Below are 23,738 nucleotides of genomic sequence, written 5' to 3' on the forward strand. Positions count from 1 at the left end.
AGGCGCTATATAAAATAACGTTTTTTATTATTATTATCCAGGTGGATCTTGCACATAGGTGGTGGTGGAGGGGAGTCCCCATTACCTGTAAAGCACTTTGAGAGTAGTGTCCAGAAAATAATAATAATAAGAGCTTACACTTATATAGTGCTTTTCTGGACAAAGCGCTTTACAGGTAATGGGGACTGCCCTTCACCACCACCACCAATGTGCAGCATCCACCTGGAAAAGCGCTATATACATTAAGTACAAGGAATTAGTATTATTATTGCAGTGTATTTTGTACACGGAATATTAATTACTACACGTACTTAATAGTACAAAGCTTTGAAGTATTGCCAAGTGTACTTAGTTTACTGAATGAACGTGATTAAACGCGTTATGTTCCTCGTACTGTCATTTTTGTACTGGGACAGACAGACGGTATTATCATGTTTTCCTTAGCTTACTTCGCCCATTTTGAGTCGAACCTGCTCAGCATGAATGAACACAATGTGTCAATGTGCAGGGATACACGAGATGAAATTCAATTTCATCAAAGTTTGAGCGGAGAATGAAAAAGTATTTTAAAAATTTTCCGCCGACATAAAAGAGCCATTGAAAAAGAAACATCAACAACCGAAAGCGTTTCGCCCCTGAGCCGAGTAACCCGAGAGTGACGTCGCGCGAGGGCGTACCATTACCATTTTTATAATGTCGCCCCCCCGAATCCTCGGCCTCTTTAAGTCCACACTTGCGCTACGTCACAGAAGTGAGGACTTGGAGGAAGGGCTTAGGGTTAGTGTGACAACTGGGACACAGCCAGAGACTCGCGGCTGCAAGCGCAGAGTGAGGCCTGAAAGCTGATGCTTTGTAATGGTTAATGTTCTCATGTTACTAGGCAGCAACATACAGTACCTTTGTTTTCTTTTGCAGCTTGTGCTCTCTGAGGCGTGGCTGCCACACACAGGGTAGCTATGGGCACCTGGCCCATTCCTTTCCTAGAACACATTACAGTTCTTTGGAGAACAGTCAGAGTCAAGGTAACAGAAAGGTAACCCATTATTTTAGTAGGAAAATAAATTTGTTCATGTCAGTCAATAAAGTGGAACCTGAAATGGAAAAGCAACACTCAAGAAACATAGAAGCTGCAGACAACGGGAGAGCAAGGGTGGAAAATTATGAAGGTAATTTCTTCCATAAAATGTGAACACATATATTAATGCTATTGAGGACTAATGGAGCAAAAGCAAGAGAACCTTGTTTGTTACATGACAAAGTAAACACCTCTGACTGAATCCTAGGTGGGTGCAGACCTTCCTGCCTTACCTGAGGTGTTCTCACTGCACCCAGTGTCTGCAACTCATAACCACAATTATAAATTGATTTATTTGTTAAGAAAAAACATTTCTGCTTTGTAAATCCGACAATGTTACCGTACAGTTCAGGATGGTTTGAAAAAGTAATTTAAGTCTTGATTTCAGCCTTAAATGTTAAATCCTACTTGATTTTGATTTATTAATAGCAGCTCCTAAATTAATCAACCGTAGCGCACATCACACATTAAAACAAAACGTAATGAATGTACTGTATAATGAATTGTACTTTATCTTCAAATTTGTTAGCAACACATGAAAATAATCTTACAGCACAGAGAGCTTTTGAACCAAAAAACAATGCTTTTTTTCAGTCACTTCTTTGAGCTCAGATGCAAAATGATCTCATCAAAGCCAGACATTCATGAAGGATATTTCAACATTAGAGAATTTTTTTTCAATGGGCTAGTGGCCAGGATGAGAGGATAAACTATGGTGTAAAAATTGAAAGTCTGGTTGTACATAACAGCATTAACATTATAACAATAGGCATAGATAATGATTGGAACAAGTACAGGTTTATTCCACCATGAAAGGAAAAGAAAAGAGACACCGCGTTTCACAGCTTGACACCTGAAGAAGGCTCCATGATGAAATTGTTGTCTTTTCTTTTTCTTTCAGCATGGAATAAACCTTTTTGCAGCCTACACATGCTGATGCAGCTACTGTACCTACTTGAACTTCTGTAGATAATCATTGGTTGCACATAATTATTAATTGTACAGTATAAAAATGTACATATAACATCTGCATCAGGTGCAGTGAACAACAATAAAAGTACTGAAGTCAAAGAAAAACTGACCACTTACAAACCTTTTTTCTGCTGCAATACAAGTGCAGTGGCTTTCACGAGACAAGCAGTGTGAAAATGTATGGTTGGATTATTTAGAAAAAAAAAACAAAATTACAGTTATGATAAGATCTTCAGAATTAGTACATTTACTGTAATTATAAAGACTCCAATAACTGGCAACATTGAGAGAGCAAATCTGATTCCCTTAACTTATTTCAATAAACCGCTGGTCATATCTATTGTGTCTATGAACCATTTAAGCTTATCTTACTTTTGTTTATTGATTGCAGACACAAGAGATGATCAAGATTGAAAGACCGCACATTTTAGAATTATAGAAATCTGTCAGTAAGTCAATAAATAAGCCAGTGATTAAGGCATTGTATACGGGAAATTGAGTAAAGGAAATTCCATTCCACATTTTCGATGTGTTGAAAATTGCAATTCAAATGTGTTGCTTAGTGATCTAAGCTTGAAGAACATAGATAAATGAGGTGTAGAAGAACTGTGCTATAATATTTGTCTTAACATGATTTTACTGTATGCAGATGGTGGAGCAGGTGGTGTTGGTTGCTGTGGAATAATCCTGATAGCCTGTTCTTTTCTTTTAATTATCCTGACTTTTCCAATTTCGATCTGGCTTTGCATAAAGGTAAGTGCAGCCTGATCATGTCAAAACCTTGCAATGCCCAGGAACAAAATCTATACTGTAGTGCCTTGCAAAGATTATGAGAAAATACAGTTTTATCATTGATGTTCTTATTTTGAATATTATGAGGAATACAGTTTGCAGTTTGTTCTTATTACACTTTTAAGATAAGTTATTGTTATACATAGTATGGAAAAAGTGCTAGATTTACTGTAGTCCTTTCAGCATTCACAGGTTCATTTTGTAGAAACTGTAAATAGAATAATTAGTATAGGGTGACGCCATTAAAAAATGAGAACATCTGCCACGGTTCCCAGGTCTACAGTACCTCACAACACTGTTGTTATGGAAATATGTTTTGTTGTTTTCATGTACTATGTTTTGTCCAATCTTCTTAATTAACATTATTGTTCCCTTATTTAAACAACCCTTATCTGGTTGTGAACAAAGATAGATGTAGATAATCTTATTAAAGTATTAAAACACCCAGAATGTATTAGTATATTTTAAAATTACTTCAACTTAAATTACTTATTTTAAATGACCTAAAACACTGTAAATTAATAATAACAGTCTAATTAAATACTATGTAATGCTATTTTTATTTGTTGACCCAGCAATGATTTCTTTTAGACAGCTTTTTGAGAAACTGTTCATCATGTTCAAGGAAAAGATGAGATGTTGAAACTAGTGGATTCTTGGTAGAGCACTGAATTCAGGTGTGAACCTGAATTTGTTGTGATATTAAAAAGAGTGAAAGATGGTTAACCCGGATAATTCTTCATGTGGAAAGACACTTGACAATTCAACCTAAAGAAACCTTTTAGCCTGAAATATAGACCTGTGGATGTGAGTGACTACCATAGTCTGTCTGGTGAAAGGAAATTGATTAAGCTTGCTCAGTGAAAAGAATTTCACAGTGTACTGTGAGGGTTTTCTTTACACAAAGAAGTATGTGCTTTTGATATACTGTAATTATCAAACCACGTGGTGTTAAACTGGAAGCCAAATGAAGCAGAGGGGCCTCCAAAGCCACCTTTCATGTCTAATGTTGTGACATTAAACATGAAAAACAAATGCTTTGCTCAATCAATTTAAACACTTCTTAATGTTCCAACAGAAGGCCTCCAATGACAAATCTACATCCTTGTAAATTAATGGGTCTAATGCCAGCAATTAATCATGTTCAAGTTTAAAAATTAAATCTGCTCATTTGGTTTGATGAATAAAAGCTAAAACCTGGATTATGCATGGATGGCGAGGACAAATGTGACTGCACTTAATTCCCTCCTCTGAGGTTGGGCTGTGGGATAGGAGTATGTTCATAGGATGTTCAAGTCTATAAAGGGAAGCTTGAAGATGAGAAAATATTGACAACAGCTTTTTCTTTCTGGCCAGATTGTGGCAGAGTATGAGAGAGCTGTCATATTTCGACTTGGGAGGATAAGCAAAGGAGGAGCCAAAGGACCTGGTATATACTGCATAATTTATTATCTCTTTTCTTTCTGAAGAACGCCACATTTTGTTTCTATGTGGACAGTATTGGGAGTCATTTTGACTCCTCAGTAAAGCAGGTTCAACTTTGATTAGCCAAAGTGCTGTCAACTCTGAAGTGGAGGACCCACATGTTGTAACTATGAGGATTTCAATCAGGGACTTTTATTCACGGTTGGAATTACTGTGTGGAAGATGTGACTTCATAAAGATTCAGGCAATATCACGTGTTGCTATGGATTAATACTTTTGTCTGCCTGGGCTTTGATTTAATACGATGAATTAATTAATAAAATAATTAATTAATGTGATGAATTTTCTGTAATCCCACAGAACATTTTTAATGCATCTACCTAATTCCATTTAATTAAGATACTACAGGAAGATATCCCCTGTTCACCACTGTTACTTTTAATGGATGACAATTCAGCTTTGAAATTGTCTATCTTGCAAAAATACATATGGTTCACAGTTACTACAACTGCCAAAAAATGATAACACTACATTGGCTGAACATTGTATAGCTTGAGCTCCAGAGCTCGAGTGTTGCTATTGTGGGCCTGTGTAGCATCATTAGTCACCTAATGAATCCAGGAATCCCAAAGTGGTGATGCATATTTGAGTTTTGTGGTGCTGGGGTATCCTGGGTTTATGATGCAGCAGCTACCCCAGAGACTTGCTGGGTACCTGTGAATCTGTAGTGTTGCTAGTTTAGGATGCATCACTGTGTTCCTGGTGTAGCAGGGGCATCTTGCAGAATACTGTTATCCTCCTGCCCCGTCCATGTTGCTGCAATTAAAATGGACAGGCCAAGACAAACAACTATTAGAAATTCAAAACTGGGAGGGTATAAATTAATTCTGTGTTTTTAAAAGGTAATCTGAAGTTACACTACACTAAAGCAGTTTCCTGGCATACAGAATATTTTACAAATTAGATTTAATTTCATTGAAATCTTTTTTTTTTTTTGCAGGAATGTTCTGGATCATCCCCTGTGTGGACACATTCCGTCGAGTTGATTTGAGGACAGTATCATTCAATATCCCTCCACAGGAAGTAAGCATAACCAATATTCAGAAGCTGTAGAATAAGATATTTTATATAGGGACAACCAAGGGTTTATGATTGTTGTTTGAAAGAAGGAATTCAAATGACAGTTGTCTAGACACAATCTCAAACCAAGAGATTCTGGACTTAATAATAATAATAATAATAATTGCTTACACTTATATAGTGCTTTTTTGGACACTCCACTCAAAGCACTTTACAGGTAATGGGGTCTCCCCCCCACCACCACCAATGTGCAGCATCCACCTGGGTGATGCGACAGCAGCCATAGTGCGCCAGAACGCTCACCACACATCAGCTATCAGTGGGGAGGAGAGCAGAGTAATGAAGCCAATTCATAGATGGGGATTATTAGGAGGCTATGATTGGTAAGGGCCAAAGGGAAATTTGGCCAGGACGCCGGGGTTACACCCTTACTCTGTTCGAGAAACGCCCTGGGATTTTTAATGACCACAGAGAGTCAGGACCTCGGTTTTATCCGAAGGACGCACCTGTTTACAGTATAGTCTCCCCATCACTATACTAGGGCATTAGGACCCATGTGGACCACAGGGTGAGTCTTGACTTGACCTCAGAGAACAGCAGGGTCCAACAGTGACACCTTACAGAAAGGAAAATAAAGATGATAACAATAGCAGATTGTAATGATGGAGATGTGAGGGGAGATCTTGGGATGGCCTTGAAAGGAGCTGTTAATGATGATACTGTATGTGTACCTCAGCAATATCCTCAGCTTTTATACTCTCCTGGATGATCATCTTCCTAATAATCTATGAACTTTGGCCTTGAACTATCTTTATTCAGCTCTAAACCTGCAAACATACAAATTGCATTTGTTTTTTTATCGGAGGTGTTTGTGGTCTCTTAGGATTGAGTCGAATAGTTCTTGCAGTAAAAGTCAAACAATAATAATATTTTGCTCTTGTTTTCCTGTCATATCTGACCCATTGTTATTTAAGTGTGTTCCGCTTTACAGTGTGTGTCACACTTGGGTCAGCCCACACTGGGGCTCATCGGCCCATTGCCTGCCGAACTCCAACCAGCTGCTGCCCTTCCTCATTAGCCCCCGGTTAATCTTGCCAACAGGATTATTTAAATCTTATCCGTTTGCATTTGGCTCTCTGACATTGAGTCTGTTCACCAGCTTTCAGTGCTTCAGTCTTTCTTTTCAGTTCTTCCTGTTTTCTGACTTTCTGCCTGCACTCTTGACCTAGATTTTGGATTTTCCCTTCGGCCTGATATTATGTTCTGATTATCTGTTACCAAACTCTGCACTTTGCATTTTGCACTTTGCACTTTGACCAGGAGCCTGTTTAATCCCTTAATCAGTGTTCTGTGCTTGCAAACTGAGCTCGGCCTGTTCTAGCTACTGCAGGCTTCCCTGTCTGCTTCATCTGCAACTTACTCTTCAATTGCCTGTCATTCATCCCAGCTGCCTGATTACTTACGCAACACACAGCCAGGTCATCACAGTGTGTCAGTCAAAGCATAACAAAGGTTGCAAACAGGAGGGGGGCGATTACTTGATTGAACAAGTTGAAAGGGAAATTAAAATTTCATTCAGCTGTTTCTTAAAGATGTCCGGAGATTTAGCTTTAACCACCTGGCTAGGTGGTTACCCACAACTCTTTGTGCACAGAGTGTTTCCTCTTCTCCATCCTAAATATTTGTGTTTAGATTCCAACTGTGACCCTTTCCTTAGTTACTGTGACCTTCCAATGCTTACCTTTCAGTACTGAATGTATACTGACTGCATACACCCCTGGGTTAGCCCTATGTTTCTATAGGATCTTATATATGGAATTGATGGTTCAGAAGGATTAACAACAAAACCACTTTTGCCTTAGCTGTAATAACCATAGCTTGTGTCATTTCTTGAAAGAAACTGTATATAATCACCTATCTCTCGATTTATGAGCTTAATGCATTCCTGAAAAAAAAATCCTCATATAAAGAAAACTCATAAATTAAATACTTAATTACCATTAATTAATATGGGGGAAAATTGTAATGCTTTCCTGACCCCATAACCTCCACACATTTTTACCTGTAAATGCTCCAAATACACCCCACAATATTTACAAGCACACATTCATTATTAAGTGCTGTTTGAACATTTGCTATTAACAGTTATACGATGAATGGTAGGTGTTGTAAATAACAACACTCACATAAACAAAGACAAACTACTAATTATCATAAATAGTACTTTTAGAAACAATAACTTAAATCAATGTTAAACTGTAATATCCCATGTACAGTAGTGTGCCATAATTTATAAAATAAACAACATATAAGCATAAATAACATATATATTCTTGAAGCTTGCATAAATCAAGGGATAGATGTATATACTGTATACAGTATAATACACAAATCTCTCTTTTTCACACTTCATCTCACATTTATCCCTACTCCCCCCTCTCCATCATGACAGCTCCTCCCTCTATATAGTACCAGAATGAAATTAATCTCCTTTTTGTGAAGAGATGTAGATCCCACACCCTATCTGTAATTTATTGGTAATTTCTCATCAGAAAGTGTAACAAATTTTAATCACATTTAAACCATAGCACCACATCACTCCTATCTGCCCAATTAGTTGTGACCCTTAAAGTGACACAGTTTCCTGTTCATTAGCCAGTTCTTGATCCATGTGCTACATTCACTACACGTTCAGCTTGACAATCTTCCTTAAATGAAAGACTTTATCAATAGCTTTCTAGAAATCTAAGTTTATGCTTTTGTTTACTATCCTTGCTACTTGATGGTTTAACAAAACCTCCCTCTTCTTAATCTGTGTTGACTGGCTCTTAAAAAACATTGTATTAATCTTATTGTTTTAAACATCTTATAATTTAGTTAAAAATGCCATTTCCAATTGTTTACCTGTAAATTAATTAAGACTAATTGTTCTATAGTTGTTCTGGTTCAGTTTGTTCCTGCTTTTTTATAAACTTGTGATACATTTCCAAGTCCCCAAGCTGTGGTGGGTACTGTTCCTATTGTACATGTATGTGAAATATCCTAGATATGGGTGTATGAGTAACATCCCTAGTTTTCTTGAGTTTAATGGGATAAAACCATTTGGATCCAGTGATTTAACGTTTTAGCTGCCCCGTCCCCTGTAGAACCTCATTGTCAGTTATGTAATCTTCTATTGGAAAAACCTTTGTTATATTAATTTAGTCTGTTAATCTATCTTTATCATTTTCTATTTTAACACCTTTTGATTAAAATAATTTACTCTCTACAATAACAATGTTTTACTGTTGTAATACTGAAAACATACATTATTTTTTGCCTCTGAAATAACAATATACAATACTCTTTTTTGTCTCCCTCTTAGCAATTCTTATATGTTTTTCCAGCTCAGTAAATTATTTTGTGTTTTCTATTTTGAATCTTGGGGTCTTTTATGTAGCCTGTAAAGCTCTCACACTTAGTAAACCATTTAGGCCATATGTCCCTAGATTTGGACTTCATTTTCTAAAAAGTAGGTACTGAAGATGTACTGTAGCAATAGCTATTTCTTTCATTTTACCAATGTTCCCAAATCTTGAGGCTCAACACAGTGTAAAGGAGGGGTTTAGTATTCAAGCCCTGAGTTTTTGGTCCTAACATGGAACACATGTACTTCAGTGATAAACCCTCATAGAAATGAGCCCCTGAAAAAATGTAACTGAAACTAGACACAGAAGAATTGAGTTTCAACAGATAGGTGCTGGTTTAATTTCTTTAAAATGAGAGAATGATTAACTATTATGTAAACAAATTATAGTTAGGTAGGTATAGCAGGTGGAGTTGTTGACCCAGTTGAAAACCTAACTTGGAATAACTTTAACAAACAAAGTTTGAACTCAACATAACCTTACAGTTCTAAAACCTACTGTACTGAAGACAGATGTTTTCTGTTGTTAGTGTGGACGAAATTAAAATGTCACTTTCAAGCAGGGAATGCCAGTATCAACTGAGAGTATGCTCCCATTGCTCCCAGACAAATTTAGATTTTTAATAAGATCAATCTCAATTATAGCAGATTAGCCCAGGTGTTTCCACTAAAAAATAAAAAAAGTGAGCCATATGAGCTTGTGTCCTTTGTATAATGTATAAATCTCTATGGGTCACAGTCTGACAAGTGCTGGAGTTGGCCACCCTGAGCCAGTGAGAAATACTGTATCACATGTCTGTATATATATATAAAGTTCAGGTGGGTAGCTGCGTCAGCATGCGTAGGCTGCAAAGGAACAAGTAATACAGTAGGTTTATTCCATGTTTAAAACAAGAAGAAAGAGAACACAACGTTTCGGCCGTGGAGCCTTCTTCAGGTGTCAAATTTGTTTAAAATTTGTTTAAGAAATGCATTATTTGTCATTCCGGAAATGGGAAATCAGATGTGTGTCTGCCTACTTCTGATCTGGTCTTAATTTCTGTCTTTCATCACAAGATTTAAGTAGTTTTCTAAAAATATTTGAATCTATAATCCTGTAAAGATTATCAGTTAAAATGCCTTTTTCTCATCGCTTCACTCTTCTAATTTCGCTTTAACTATCATTATTGTTAAACCAGTTTTAGGCACATAATTCTTAAGTTTATTTCACAAAGTAATTCTGTAGCTTTGTAAAATTTAATAAATTGTAGAATATGTACCAAATAGGGACATGCAACATTATAACATATTGATAATATTTTTTATTATTAGAAATATTACACTGGGGTGGTCCTTTAGTAAGGAATGTAGTACTACAACAAAACTGTATTGTTATCATTTAAAATCATTTAATATCATTTAATCCTTCCCCTGTTTTTTGATTTATTCACAGGTTTTAACGAGAGACTCTGTGACAATCATGGTGGATGCTGTTGTGTACTATCGTATCTTCAACCCCTCAATTGCCATCACGAAGGTAGAGAATGCAGACCAGGCTACCAAGATGCTTGCTCAGACAACGCTGAGGAACATGCTGGGGACAAAGAACCTTTCTGAGATACTGACTGACCGAGAGGAGATGGCAGATCAGATGGAGGTGAGGACTTTTCCTCACAAACCAATCTTTTCTTCATAAACCAGTTTTTTATTTATTAAAACTTTTCTGAACCAGAACAATAAACAAACAATCCCCCCCCCCCACATACACACACAGTTTTGATAGATATACTGTGTAATATGAAATTCAATGCATCAGCATCACTGACCCAATTTATTATTTATATAATTTTATAATTTACTAAAGAGCAACTTTTTTCATTTTTAATAGGGTTGTTTTCAATATGGTGGCATCAGACAATATATGTTGTTGAGCATGCTCTAGAAAAAACAACCCAATTCAGTTATTTTACTAAAATGTGTTTTGTTCACCTCTGAGGCAAATATAGTAGAATTATCTTTCATAAAGCTTTTTACATAATGATGTATACTGTAAGTACAGATCTGTAGATGTATGAATGGTGATCTGGTTGCAACATACAGTAGGTACTGTTTCTTTACTTCAAACCACAGAAAAAACAGATGGAGAAAAAACATTTCTGTAGTATGGTTTACATCAGGTGAAACTATGGCTAAATGGTTATAAACACCATATTTTCCATCAGTCCTACTGTACATTAGACATAAAATTTCTTATGAACATATGGAAAATGTGAAGGGGTATAAACTGAAATGGAGTGTTTTTGTCTGTAAGGCTTTCCCCAGGTCATCACCTATAACTATATAAAATGACAGTGATAGAAATATACCTTAATTTTGCTCTTTAACTGTGAACACCTTCACACTCGGCTCTGCAGCATCCCTGAGAACTACAGGAATAGGGAGAATAATCCCAGAACAAGCAACATTTCTAACCCCACAACAGAATTAAAGCTCGAATGTCCCTCCATATAATACATGTAAAAACAGCAGAGCAAAATGTAAGACAGAACGACAGAGAACAATAAAGTCACATACTGTATAGTCAAATAAACTGCTAATCCTTTCAGTCAACAACCATCAGGAAAATAAAAGAAGAAAAATGAATCTCACTTTTCCAGACTCCTAAAAATATTCTGGATACATAAACAAAATTAAGAACTTGCTTGTAAAACACATTTAATCATTATCAGAAGAAATACAAGGGGTCTTTGGATAATTTTTTTTTTATTGGATTAAATATTTTTTATTATGATTTTTTAAATTAAGAGTGAGATTTTCAGTGAGAAGTCAGTTTCCAATTGCAATTACCTTATGTGAAAAGGTCTTTAGAAATGAATACTGTAATTCCATGTATAGTCACCAGAGGGCCACAAAGCCATATCTAGTAAACAAGTTAACAAGATAATTTTGTTGGAATGTCCGACAGGTTGAAAGAACGGAACTTTTTTAGTCTTGGACAGAGAGGACTAGGAGGGGTCTAATTCAAGTACAGTATTCAAAATCTTAAAAGGCATTAACAAACTAAACCCAGCTGGTTTCTTGCAAATGAAAAATGAAGTGAAACACGAACCAGAGAAAAACATGGAACCAATGTGGAACTGCATTTACAACCAAGAACTGGTGGCAATTCTTTACATAGTAAGCTGTGGAATTACACAAAACAAGCTACCTAGCCATGTTGTTGAAGCCCATGCTTTTATGTTCCTTCAAGAAGGATGAGTCCCTTGGATCAATATGATACTGTACCCCAGTATCAAATAATATCAGTCCAGGAAGGCCTAATGGCCTTGTTTTATTTGTATCCTTATTTATGTTTTTATGTTCTTGTTCCCCAGGGATCTTCACATAATGAATCTGGGAAATGAGATGACCCATGTGGGAATTGCAATAAAACACAGTTGTCTTGGATCTAATGGACCAACACAGAAGTGTACCTCTCTTCCTGAGAGGGGGCTGTTTATCTTAGACTCAATGGTGAAGAGTAGGTGGTGACCTCTCTCCTAATAATGGTATTTTTTAATAGCACAGCGAATATATTACTTTTTTTTCTAATAGCAGTGGCTTGAAATATTTTTTCCTTTAACATTTTTAAAGTAGAATTTCAGACAGTAACTTTTAGGCTTGCTCTACAAGCCACAAAAGGGCAACTTTTAAAAGAACATTTAGAAATCAGTGCTTGCCTGGTAGAAAGAGAGAAATCTTGACACACACATTACCAAAAATAAGAGTTCTACTCCATGGAACTAAAACTCAGTGATAACTAAGGAAGACAGTAGAGAATATTAATATATTATATTATATATATGGTCTACTTTCAATGTTTGATTCCATTAAAATTCTTTGGAAGTATGCTGTCCATGAGCATTTGATTATTAAGGGATTAAATAAAGAGGAATGTGTGGCAGCCTCTCTCTGTGGTGTCCCCACTCTTTAAAATGTATATCCATTCTTGGTGTTATAATCCATGTAAAAAAGCAGTACAGCTCCTTCAACAGAATGAATGAGTGGATTTCCTGTTTTCTTTGAGAATACTGTTGTCTATCAATAAACCAGAGAAGCTTGGCTAAGCTTTCAAATGACTTCTCTCTGTAGGTTCTCTCTATATAGATATGTTTTTGTTTTTTCAATATAGTCCATACAATTCCCCGAGGTCAATGGGAAGGATATGTTTCAGAGTTTCTGACTCAGTGTTTAGGAATGTGCAGTAGCTCATAGTGGGTGCTGGTAATTGGGAAAAGTATATATAAACCAACACACTGTGTCTTCGTATTCAATAAGTTATTGTCTTCTTATCATTCAGTTCTTTTCAACAATTAACAAAGGTGCATAGGGAGTCTTAGATCTTTTGAGTAACATAAGAGGTAAAGCACTAACAGCCTCTAAGAGAGTCAGATTTTCATTTTCTCACCTCTCTCCTGCAGAGCGCTAATGCAGAGTGGGGGAAACACTTCTGTTCTGGTTCTTTGCATCCGGACAGTTTTACCTCTTGAGCTAAACAATGTGTCGTGTCCCTAATGTCCTAAGGATGATGTATGGACATCCACACAGGCCACATCGGTTCTGGAATGAACAGAAACAAAGCCTTCAGCAGACATAACAGCTGTCACTTCCATCTTCCTGTCCTTTCTTTTGCAGCATGTGCTGTATGATGCATCAAAGGACTGGGGCATCAAGGTGGAAAGAGTGGAGCTCAAGGATGTCAAACTCCCAATGTCACTGCAGAGAGCTATGGCTGCTGAAGCAGAGGCTTCTCGGGAGGCCCGTGCAAAAGTAACATATCCTTCTTCCTTTTTTTGTATTGGTTGTCTCATTTTTCAATATGCTACAGAGTGAGTAGTATATAATAATCAGAAAATATACTACTTTAGAGAAATACATTTTGGCCTGGCATTCCAATCAGGATGGAAAGTCAATTCATGTAATCAAATTCATGTAATCAAACCCCCCTCAACGTGTCTTTGTAACATATTTGATTACTAGATGTAAAATGTATTGATGTATTAATAGATCTATTAATCTATTAATAGATTCTGTCTTCTATTAATAGTATTAATAGAAGACAGAACAGTGGCACAGAGGTTAGCATCACAGTGCTGGGGCCCTGCATTCAATTCCAGACCTGTGGGGCTGTCTGTGTGGATTTTGTATGTTCTTCCCATGTTTGCATGGTGCTCTGGTGTCCTCCCACAAGTCCAAATACATACTGGTAGGTTATTTGGCATCTAGAAAATTAGCCCTGGTGTGTGTTTGTGTCTGTGTTTGCCCTGTGATGGACTAGAATCCTGTCCAAGGTGTATTCTGCCTTGTGTATATTCCTTGCTAGGATAGGCTCCGGCTCCCCTTTGACCCCCCATGACCCTGTTTTGGATAAAGGGGTTAGAAGCTGGACGAATAGAGGAAGTATTAATATAATTAATATAAGTGTGGAATTGTAAGTTAAAAAACCATACTCCCCACCACAAAATGAATCATACTCTGAATCCAAAACCTATTACTACAGTAGGCTTTTGAGATATGGAATACTTTTCTAATGATGTTTTTAAAATCCTTAATAGCATGTTAATAATTTATTTACGACAGTTATAACATTGGTATAAATAAAAGTATGAGGAAACAGGTCCTATTGTTTTGTGCTCATGAAAGTCACAGAAAAATGTGCACTCATAATTTGCAGTTTTATTATTGTTTTGACTCTACCATGGGTGATATTTAGGAAAAAACTACTAGAAATGACTAGTGTTACCTGTTCAAACATTTGCAGATGTGGCAGAAATGATACAAACAAAACATAATTAATGTTAAATACAGTACCAGTGTCTTAGTATGTCAGTGTACTCAAATATTGTTATTGAGGTGTCGTAAATGACACTTAAGGTTCTGGGCTAATGCCTGTGGCATGCCGTTTCTTCAGAAAGACTTGATGAATTGTGTGATGAAAAACAGATGCTGGCTTCTGCTGCTGGGAAAATACAGATTTTAGCCAACAATAGTCAGGAAACCCAATTTAAACGAGTGACTGGAATTGTGTATCAATTTGACATTAAACGCAGAGAGTGGGACTAAATTGAATTGCTTAAACCACTTTACTTTAGTGCCATAATTAAACAAAAACAAGATATTATTTCATGTCAAGGTCCTTATAATAATATTGATGAAAAGGCACTAAACTGATAGAAACAACATCCTGTATTGGGCCTGGGGAAAAACTAAAAAGATCCTCCTTGCAGGTCATCGCAGCAGAAGGGGAGATGAATGCATCCCGTGCACTGAAGGAAGCTGCCTTAGTCATGTCTGAGGCTCCTTCTGCCCTGCAGCTTCGCTACCTGCAGACTCTGTCAGAGATCGCTTCTGAGAGGAACTCCACCATCCTGTTTCCCATTCCCATTGACTTCATGTCCTCATTTATGAAGCAGAAATGAGCATCACCCCCCAAGACAGCCTGGCCTGGCCCTCACGCAACTCTGTTAAGAGTAAAGGGGTTAATTGTACTATGTTTTCAGATAAAAAAGAGCACTTCGACCATGCTTATCTTATTGATTGAAAAATCTCAGCTATCCAACTTCTGCACTTTGACAGTTCATCTCAGAATCCTAGAACTCTTTTGCAAAAAAATCCTTTTGTCCATCTTAAATTCTCTCCACTTAAATTTCACCACTGATGAAATAGTCTTTAAAGAGAGGCTGATGGGTCTCTAGAATAAGCTGATTTCCTAAAATCTTCAAGAGAGAACTGTGTGAAATATTGGAATCAATAAGTGACAAGCAACCAACCGAGCATTATGGATATATTGGGCTCCTCTTGTTTATAACCATTCTAAGGGTCCTCGGCTCCTACATTTGACCTGAGCTGGAAGTGATGGTTTGGGTTGACACTGTAAAACTTTAACATATATTGATTTGACTTTTATGTGGAGAAATATTTAATATATAATACAATATAATAAGTGTTTTTATCACTTGGGAACATACCTATTTACTATAAAGTACTGGTATTTTTTAAACATTATAGTACAATGTATTTTTAGAAAAAGTATAGCTTTTTTGCTATTTTTTAAAGAAATATCGATATTAAACCATGAGTTGATTTTTGTTGTTGGGGAAGATTAATAATTATTAATGTCTGTCACTGAAGACCCACAAAAGAAACATTTCTGTAAATTTTATTTAAGAGTCTACTGTATCTCTAACACTACCTCAGAGTAAAAGGATGTGAACCATACTTTTTGAGAAGCGAAAAAAATACTTGTGTATAGCAGTAGAAAATAATATCATGTTACCGTACATACAGATGAACAGAAACTCAATAAAGACAATCATTTAATTGTGTGTAATAGAAGTTATTTGACAAACTGGCAATACTTGTACAGTATATAAGATTTTTATAGTTTTGTAAAAACCTGTTTTATGTATAAAGCTGTTCCCATTATTCTATAGAAGATTCATGCAGGATCTTAATAGGTGTGTCCGGAGCTTCTACACCAGCAAGAAAGTTTAACCTGACCGTGTTCTAAACAAACATTGAGTGTGGGTGCAGTTCAGCTCATTCTGCCTCTGTTACTTTTCACCAATGTTGTTGCTGGGGAGGACGCAGGGGTGTGTGTGTGTGAGTGTGTGTGTAGGTATGCACAGGGGAGGAGTCAGTAGTTTCAGTTTCACCCACTTCCTTATTTTCAAACTGAGTATCAGTGGTGGGATCTTAACATGCTCCTCGCAAAGACAAGAAAAGTCCTCTGAAGGCACTGGAATCGTGAGAGTTACTTCACAGTACCTTTGTACAGTTTAGTTGTTTGCCTGGAACACATGTTTTGGGGAACACTTTCCTGCCTGGAGTTTCCTGGGTGTTCTATGTTGACAGGTAAGGCTTGCTTAATTCTGTGCAAAACTTCATTTCAATTGCTTCTTTTTAATCCATGCTTACTCAAATAAATGTCATACACAAGAAGATCTGCGCAACACTAACAACGAAAGGCAGTAGCTGTAATGACCGGTTATGAATTTTTCATCATGACCAATGATTTTTTTTCAAATCTTTATGAAAATGTGTTAATGATTACAAAAGTGTTTTTAATAAAGATGCTAATATTCTTTGTAGCATATATTAAAACACTTAAACAATAAATTTAATGTAATACATTTCGTCCTGGTAGAATTATGGATTCATGATGGGGGATGTATGACAGAATTAATAACTGTCAGACATAGTGAGATGTTTCTTTGGTCAATCTGTCAATGCACTACAATCATGTGTAAATAGTTTCTGTCATTCAGTTGCTAATGATGCCAAACTGTATAGAAACTGCAGAATACAAAATTTGATTTTTGTTTTACTTTAAGCAAATTTGAGCTTACTTTATCAAGGCTTTAAGGTTATTTATCATTTGGCCTCAGGTTATACCAGTACACAATACTTACTGTACCAGTAGTAGTAGTTTAAATTCTAGTATTATAGTTATAGTTTAAGTTATGTTTGTAATCAAGGCAAGGCCAGTTACTGTAAACCTACTGCTTTGCCCAGAATTTCAGAATTGCTTAATAAACTAATATGACTTCATTAGAATTGTTTAGTTAAACATTCATCTGTGGTTTCGGGCATTTAAAGAACTGTTTCTTAGTCAATTTAAAGAGGCCACTGTCCCAGTTCATCTGTGTTGCTCTAGCTGCTAAACACAAAGTAGCATGTCTGTTGAAAATATGTATTTAGATTAAGTGTATTTTCATAAAGCCGATCAGACCTGCCATGTGAAATATGCTGAGGAGACAAGATACACTTACTTAACTACATTGCAATGTAGTGATCATTGACTTCTGGTGTACTGTATTATTTTTTTACTGTTTTTTTGTTTTTAAAATTGCAGTTGACAGCATAATTAGCAGTATGAGCCTGCATAAAAAGTCATGTAAATAATCCTGCACTGCAGTGCATTTATAGTACTTGAAGGTATAGCAAGTCACTGTAGCTGTTGGAGGAGAAATACTGTCATGTAATTTGCCAAGCTGCTTTATACCATATGGTGTCGCGGGAAGCCGGAGCCTACCCGGGAAGCAACGAGCACAAGGCAGGGTACATCCTGGACAGGGTGCAAGTCTACCGCAGCCAAACATTAGGGCCAGTAGGTAGCCAGTTTAGAGCTGCAGGGTGATATGGCAGCTGGTGAGGGGAAATACTATGTTGTGATATTTCAGTAGATTGTGGTAAGGTGATTAGGGACACCAGTGTCAGAGACTCACATCTGAGAGTGATCATGTCTCAAACTATTCAACTAATCCAGTTTGTCACTTTTCTCTTTTGTTTCAGCTACTGTAGCTCAAGTTCTGACAGGCTGGTAGTTATGCAGTCTGCGAACTGCCATTATTAAATTTAATTTTCAAATAAAGTTGTTTTTTTACAATCCATTAGTTTATAATTCCAACAGATAAATCAATTTTTATCCTTGCGCTAGTAAGGGATTGTACCTGAGGCCGCATTCTGTGAAACGAGTGTGTACATGTAGTTGCATAGTACAATATAAAGACAATCTGCTTCCTGTTGCGGCTAGATCCTGTCAGTATGGATCAGTGCTGACATTGCTCTGTAATGTTTTTTTGAGTAAAAGGCAGTTGTCATTTCATAGCTTTGCAATTTGATCGCTTGTATAATAGTGAAGAAGTCCTCTGTGTGTATTATAGCATGTGAACTGCACATGACGTTGTAGAGTGGTTGCACAGGATTTTATGACTGAGCAGCTGTCCGCACACCACTGATCCAATGTGGAAATGACCACAGTGGAGTCATGAATCCCTCTAAAGTACAAACAATGCGCTTCTGATGGGAGAGAAAATTTAATTTAATGGCAACCCATTGAGAACTCCTTGATCTGCAGGTCCTTTTTGGCTGTTCATGGTGAAGATACATGAGATAGTGCTGGTCGCACTGAAGTCTTGTGTTTTGTGTCAAATGCACTATGGCTAAGAGTACAGTATAAACTGTGATGGGCTGGACAACTGCATGTTGTCAATGTGAGAGAAGGTGTGTGATAGAGCATAGCTATTAACATTACGAAAAAAAAACTGAAAGTGTAGTTAAGTACAATAGCTCAAAAGCAGTAGCACTGGAAATCACTGCAGGGATGAAGTGCAGAGAAGACTTTGCACTCTTCTATTCTCTTACTCCGCTAGAAGCTGTGCCCTGAAATGAAAGCATTCCTGTGCAAACCTAAGTTTCCCTTTACAGATGGAAGCAGCTGTAAAGAATGCACCCGCAGGGTATTCCATTACATTAATGAGTTATAAATAGAGTTATAAAGAGCTGTTTTTATTTTGCCTGTTGTGCTAATAATTTTGGTAGAGTCTAGAGAAAAATATGAATCCACAGCTGTGAAAAATAAGAAAAAAGGCAACAAAAGTGTTGTTGTCTTTGAAAAGAATCTTTGAAAAGAACTGCTGGATTCAGAGACATTATCATGTGACTTCATATACTGTACACTAGCCTGCTTTAAACAGGTTTGTATTGTTAGTTCAGGTCTGCATTTTAAGGACTTACATGGCTTCATACATTGTATTGAAAATCTAGTCTGACTTCTTATTATGTTGTATATCACCTGGGGAGTTTTAAGATACTCCCATGCAAAACTGACCTCAGGCAAATTCTTTCAGCAACTGATTGTTCAACTGATAAGTACATGAGAATGCTGACAAGTTGTGAAATTCTGGGTGGCAGGCAAATAAATCTAAATTAAAAACAATGTAAATATCCACTTTGAATTCTGCATACATGAAGGTGTTGATTCTGAAGATAGGGAATGCAGTATTACCAAAATGTATTTGTATTTGGTGTATTTTTCCCACTGTGCTATTTTGAGAGGTAATGTATTATCTTTTCCTGCTCTTCTTCTGACAACAAAACCCCCAAAAATTAAAATGAAATCTACAGAAAAATATCAAATAAACACTACAGAAAAATGTCCTCAGATTCCAGTAAAGACTTTAGGTTTTAATATATTGCGCATCTGACTTCATTTCTTTGTAATATCGCAACAGTAACAGTATACCCTCCTTCAATTTATGGTTTACTTTATGTTTACATTGTCTATTGTAACTGCACTTTCACAATAGTAGGTATATTAACATTATTGCAACCTATATTCAGAGAAAGTTGTCCCACTAAGATAAATGTATATGTGTTTTTTATAGTCTTTTCTGTGACAAACTAGTTTGTTTTAGTTTCAGACTTCAAACATAAAGTCTTACTTTGCTATGATTAAACAAGCACACTCATCTGCTCTTTTTTTTCACTGAGAAAGTGCTGTTATTAAGATTATTTGTAATTTGTTTTGTAATGTCAGATACAAGCTTGCACTGTCCATGCTTTTCCATTACAAAAATACTGTATAAGAGTCTGAAAATCTGACACATTTCAGAGTGTCACTACCTTTCTTTTGTTTTTTCTTTTCTACTGTAATAGTGAAGTTCAGTTATATTTGACGTACAATACAGCCATTTTTTTGTCTTGATTCATTGCAGAATATGGTGCTTACTTTGTCTTCTGTTACTTGGTAGATGTCTTGATCATGAAACAAGAAGAACAAGGTTTATTGTAACAGAGCAGCTGTCTTTGCTCACCTCAGATGTTCAAATGTGTACATTACTCACTTTTCATGTTCGATGTCTCTAATAACTTTTATCAACCAATAAATCTAGATACCACAGACAGGTGTAAGACAGGTTCCCCACACAAAACAACCCTGTTACCACAGTTACATTCAAAGAATCAGAGATGGTCAGAGATGGATCAATGAAGCTATTATAGTACTTTATTAATTCTAAAGTAGGAACAACTTTTCTTTTAATCAGATAGCAGACGAGGAAGTAGAAACAATATGTCTCATGATTTATTTTACAGAAGTGTATGCTTGAAAAAATATAGCATATAGATTGTTGCCCATACAGCAACACCACTGCTGCTGAGATCTGACTTGGTACGCACTTCTGGCCACAGCAGTTACAGGGGGATGCCAAAGGTTGCAAAAATGCATTTCTTTCAGATGAAAACGATGTTTTGACAAATTCTCACCACTGCTATTCCAGGCATACCAAAGTGAATACATTTCTAATACAGTACACTATCAAATGAAAAAGTTAGTCTTCTGCCTTAGTGCTCAGTATAAAAACACAGGCTTACTTAATACAGGGACCTTTTGTAAACAGGTACGAATCAAAGATAATTCAAGTGAAGTGTGACAATTTAACAATGAAACCAATTGAATTGTTAAGGAAAGAGAAATACATATCCAATACAACAAGTGTTTTGTACAATGGGGGTCTAATTTTAGACAACCAGTCTATACCATTTTAAAGTAAGCTTTAAATGATCAATTATGTGAGACCTAAAAATGTGTTGAATGTTATTGTTCAAGCTGTAGAGTTGAGCTTTTTACTCTGTTGCAGCTAGGCTTACAGGACAGTAAACACAGATGATCAAAGGGGGTCTTCTGGGGAATTACTCTGGTTAATCATAAATTGATAGGAGAGAGAGACAGGGAAGGAATAGAAGAGAGGAGAAGTGTACCAGATTAGGGGACTTTATTCTGTTTTTGGAGTCTTGGAAAGCCAAAATTGTGATTTTGGTTAAGTAATTTGAATTTTGTTATAGAGAGCTTGCTGTCCTTTATTTTTGGAAAATCAGATTTCATTTATTGTGGAATGCTAAGAAGATTTTCTCCTAGCTAACAATGTATTTTAGAAAAGGAAGAGAGATTTCCATTCACTTTTGGACATCCTGTGTATAGGAAGTGAAATTGAGCACTAGATTGTATTCTGTTTTTTTTATTTTTATTTAGGGAACCAGATATTTGAGGTTACAGGGCTAGAATTCTGGGATTTATGGAAAGGTACCTGTATACAGTAGGTCTATGAGACACTTTGTTTTGTAAATAGTGTAATAGTTTTTATGTTTTATCTGTGTTACATTGTGTCATTTGTTAATAAATAGTTGTTTGTCCTAATGTGCCTCTGATTTATCACTCTTTTGCCAGAGATGTGTCAGCGAATAAGAAAGTTGGATGCCTCAAATTATACCTACTGCTCAGATATATCTTTGGCATTTGGGATTTTCAATAATTAATTTTGATTATTTTCATTCCCACACTCTATTTACCACCACCAAAAAACATAATTGTAACATTATAAAGAAACACATTTAAACTGTAATTTTAAAAAAATAAACAAATGTTTATTTTTCCTCTAAATCCAATCTTTTTCTGTGTAATGTTATTTATGCCTCACTACTTTAATGGCATTCATGATGATTTGTAACAGATGCTCTCACATTAGTAAGTCATGCAGAAAACCACCCACCACTTCAAAAAACTATTTTTGATAGCAGCAGCTCTTAATGTGAGACTTCAAATGGAAAGCTTTGTATTTTGTGAACCAATCTTAGATTTTCTAAAAATAGAACACTTTATGTTTTAATAGTAATCATAAATAAACCCTTGCATTTATACTGGTGGTGGTGTAGCACAGTCGGTTAATCTCTAGACTCTGAATAAGTGGGTTTTGGGTTCAAGTCCCCACAGATGTTTTACTCAATTGTAAATTCATTCAGGTGTACTGTGTAATTGCTGGCAGTAATCCCTGTGATGGACTGGCATCCTATCTGGGGGGGTTAGATGCTCTACTACTAATAATAATTGTTTACACTTATAGTGTAAATCTGGACACTCCACTCAAAACACTTTACAGGTAATGGAGACTCCCCTCCTGTGCAGCATTCACCTAAATGATGCGATGGCAGCTACAGTATAGTGCGCCAGAACGCTCACCACACATCAGCTATCAGTGGAGGGGAGAACAGAGTGATAAAGTCAGTTCATAGATGGGGATTATTAGGAGGCTATGATTGGTAAAAACCAATGGCAAATTGGTAACATTCCTACTCTTTTCGAGAAACACTGTGGAATTTTTATTGACCACAGAGAGTCAGGACTTCAGTTTTACGTCTCATCCGAAGGACGGCACCTTTTTACAGTATAGTTTCCCTGTCACTATACTGGGGCATTACGACTCACACAAAGGGGTGAGCACTCCCTACTGGCCCCTCTAATATCTCTTCCAGCGTCAACTTATGTTTTTCCCAGATTTCCCATCCAGGGTCACACCTGCTTAACTTCAGTGGGTTGTCAGTTGTGAGTTGCATGATGATATGGCTGCTGGCTGGGTACACCCTGGATGGGATGCCAACCCATAGCTGGACATAGACACAGACACAAACATGCACACATTCACACCAGGGCCAGTTTTCCCAGAAGGCAATTAACCTACCATATGTTTTTAGACTGTGGAACTGTGGGAGGAAGCTGGAACCCCTGGAGGGAACCCATGTGAATATGTGGAGACACTGCAAACAAACTCCACACAGATAGCACCACAGGTGCAGAACTGAACCCAGGGCCATAGCATTTCTAGTTAGCAATGTTGACCATTGAACCAATGTGCCGAGCACACATGTATTTTTAAAAAAACACCTTAAAAAAAAGGTCACCATGAGTTCCCCTCTCTAAGTTCAATAGAACCCCTAAAATAAAAACAAATCTGTGTTAAAAGTGCAGCAACACCCCAAGCCTCCACATCCTGTTCCCAGCACCATGGATATGAATGGTAGAAAGCTCCACAGCCAGGAATTTAAAGGCTCTTAATGCAGCAACAACATCTTTTTAGTTGAGGTTAGGTACAGCTAACCAGACCAGCTGCATCATGAGTCCATGGCTAGAGTCCTCTTCTAGCAAGAGTAACAGCTCAGAGCAATTCATATATATATATTTGTTTTCAATAGCATACAAAGAGGAAACATGATTTTGAAAGTTAACCAGATATGTACAGTATATTTCCAAAATGGGTATAAAGGTATTTACCACAACCCTGGACAAAACATATATATGAGAGAGAGGTTAAGTAGTGTATGCAGAGCATTTCAGTGGATCATTTATTGTGGAAA

At 36.6% G+C, this 23,738-nt stretch overlaps 2 protein-coding genes across 2 annotated transcripts in view; both read left to right on the forward strand.

Moving 5' to 3' along the window:
* The first annotated feature begins 814 nt into the window (after positions 1–814).
* LOC102682896 (stomatin-like) lies at positions 815–16,088 on the forward strand. The gene is made up of 7 exons (XM_006628265.3): positions 815–1,166; positions 2,697–2,800; positions 4,196–4,268; positions 5,265–5,347; positions 10,183–10,386; positions 13,404–13,538; positions 14,996–16,088. Exons 1-7 carry the CDS (start codon positions 1,070–1,072, stop codon positions 15,185–15,187), a joined length of 888 nt encoding a protein of 295 aa, XP_006628328.2. The 5' UTR covers positions 815–1,069; the 3' UTR covers positions 15,188–16,088.
* A 332-nt stretch (positions 16,089–16,420) lies between these two features.
* lipib (lipase, member Ib) overlaps positions 16,421–23,738 on the forward strand; it is a 29,581-nt gene continuing 22,263 nt past the window's right edge. Inside the window, exon 1 of the mRNA XM_006628266.3 lies at positions 16,421–16,622. The gene's annotated coding sequence lies outside the window, so the exon portion shown is untranslated. The remainder of the gene's footprint in view (positions 16,623–23,738) is intronic.

The sequence above is a fragment of the Lepisosteus oculatus genome, chromosome 5, assembly GCF_040954835.1.
Source record: "Lepisosteus oculatus isolate fLepOcu1 chromosome 5, fLepOcu1.hap2, whole genome shotgun sequence".
Lineage (NCBI taxonomy): Eukaryota > Metazoa > Chordata > Actinopteri > Semionotiformes > Lepisosteidae > Lepisosteus > Lepisosteus oculatus.

Excerpts from the sequence above, each read along its gene's own strand:
- LOC102682896 (XM_006628265.3), top strand. The coding sequence starts at position 1,070 with ATGTCAGTCAATAAAGTGGAACCTGAAATGGAAAAGCAACACTCAAGA. Across the intron at positions 2,801-4,195 it reads CGATCTGGCTTTGCATAAAG|ATTGTGGCAGAGTATGAGAG; the intron begins GTAAGTGCAGCC and ends CTTTCTGGCCAG. Across the intron at positions 4,269-5,264 it reads AGGAGGAGCCAAAGGACCTG|GAATGTTCTGGATCATCCCC; the intron begins GTATATACTGCA and ends TTTTTTTTGCAG.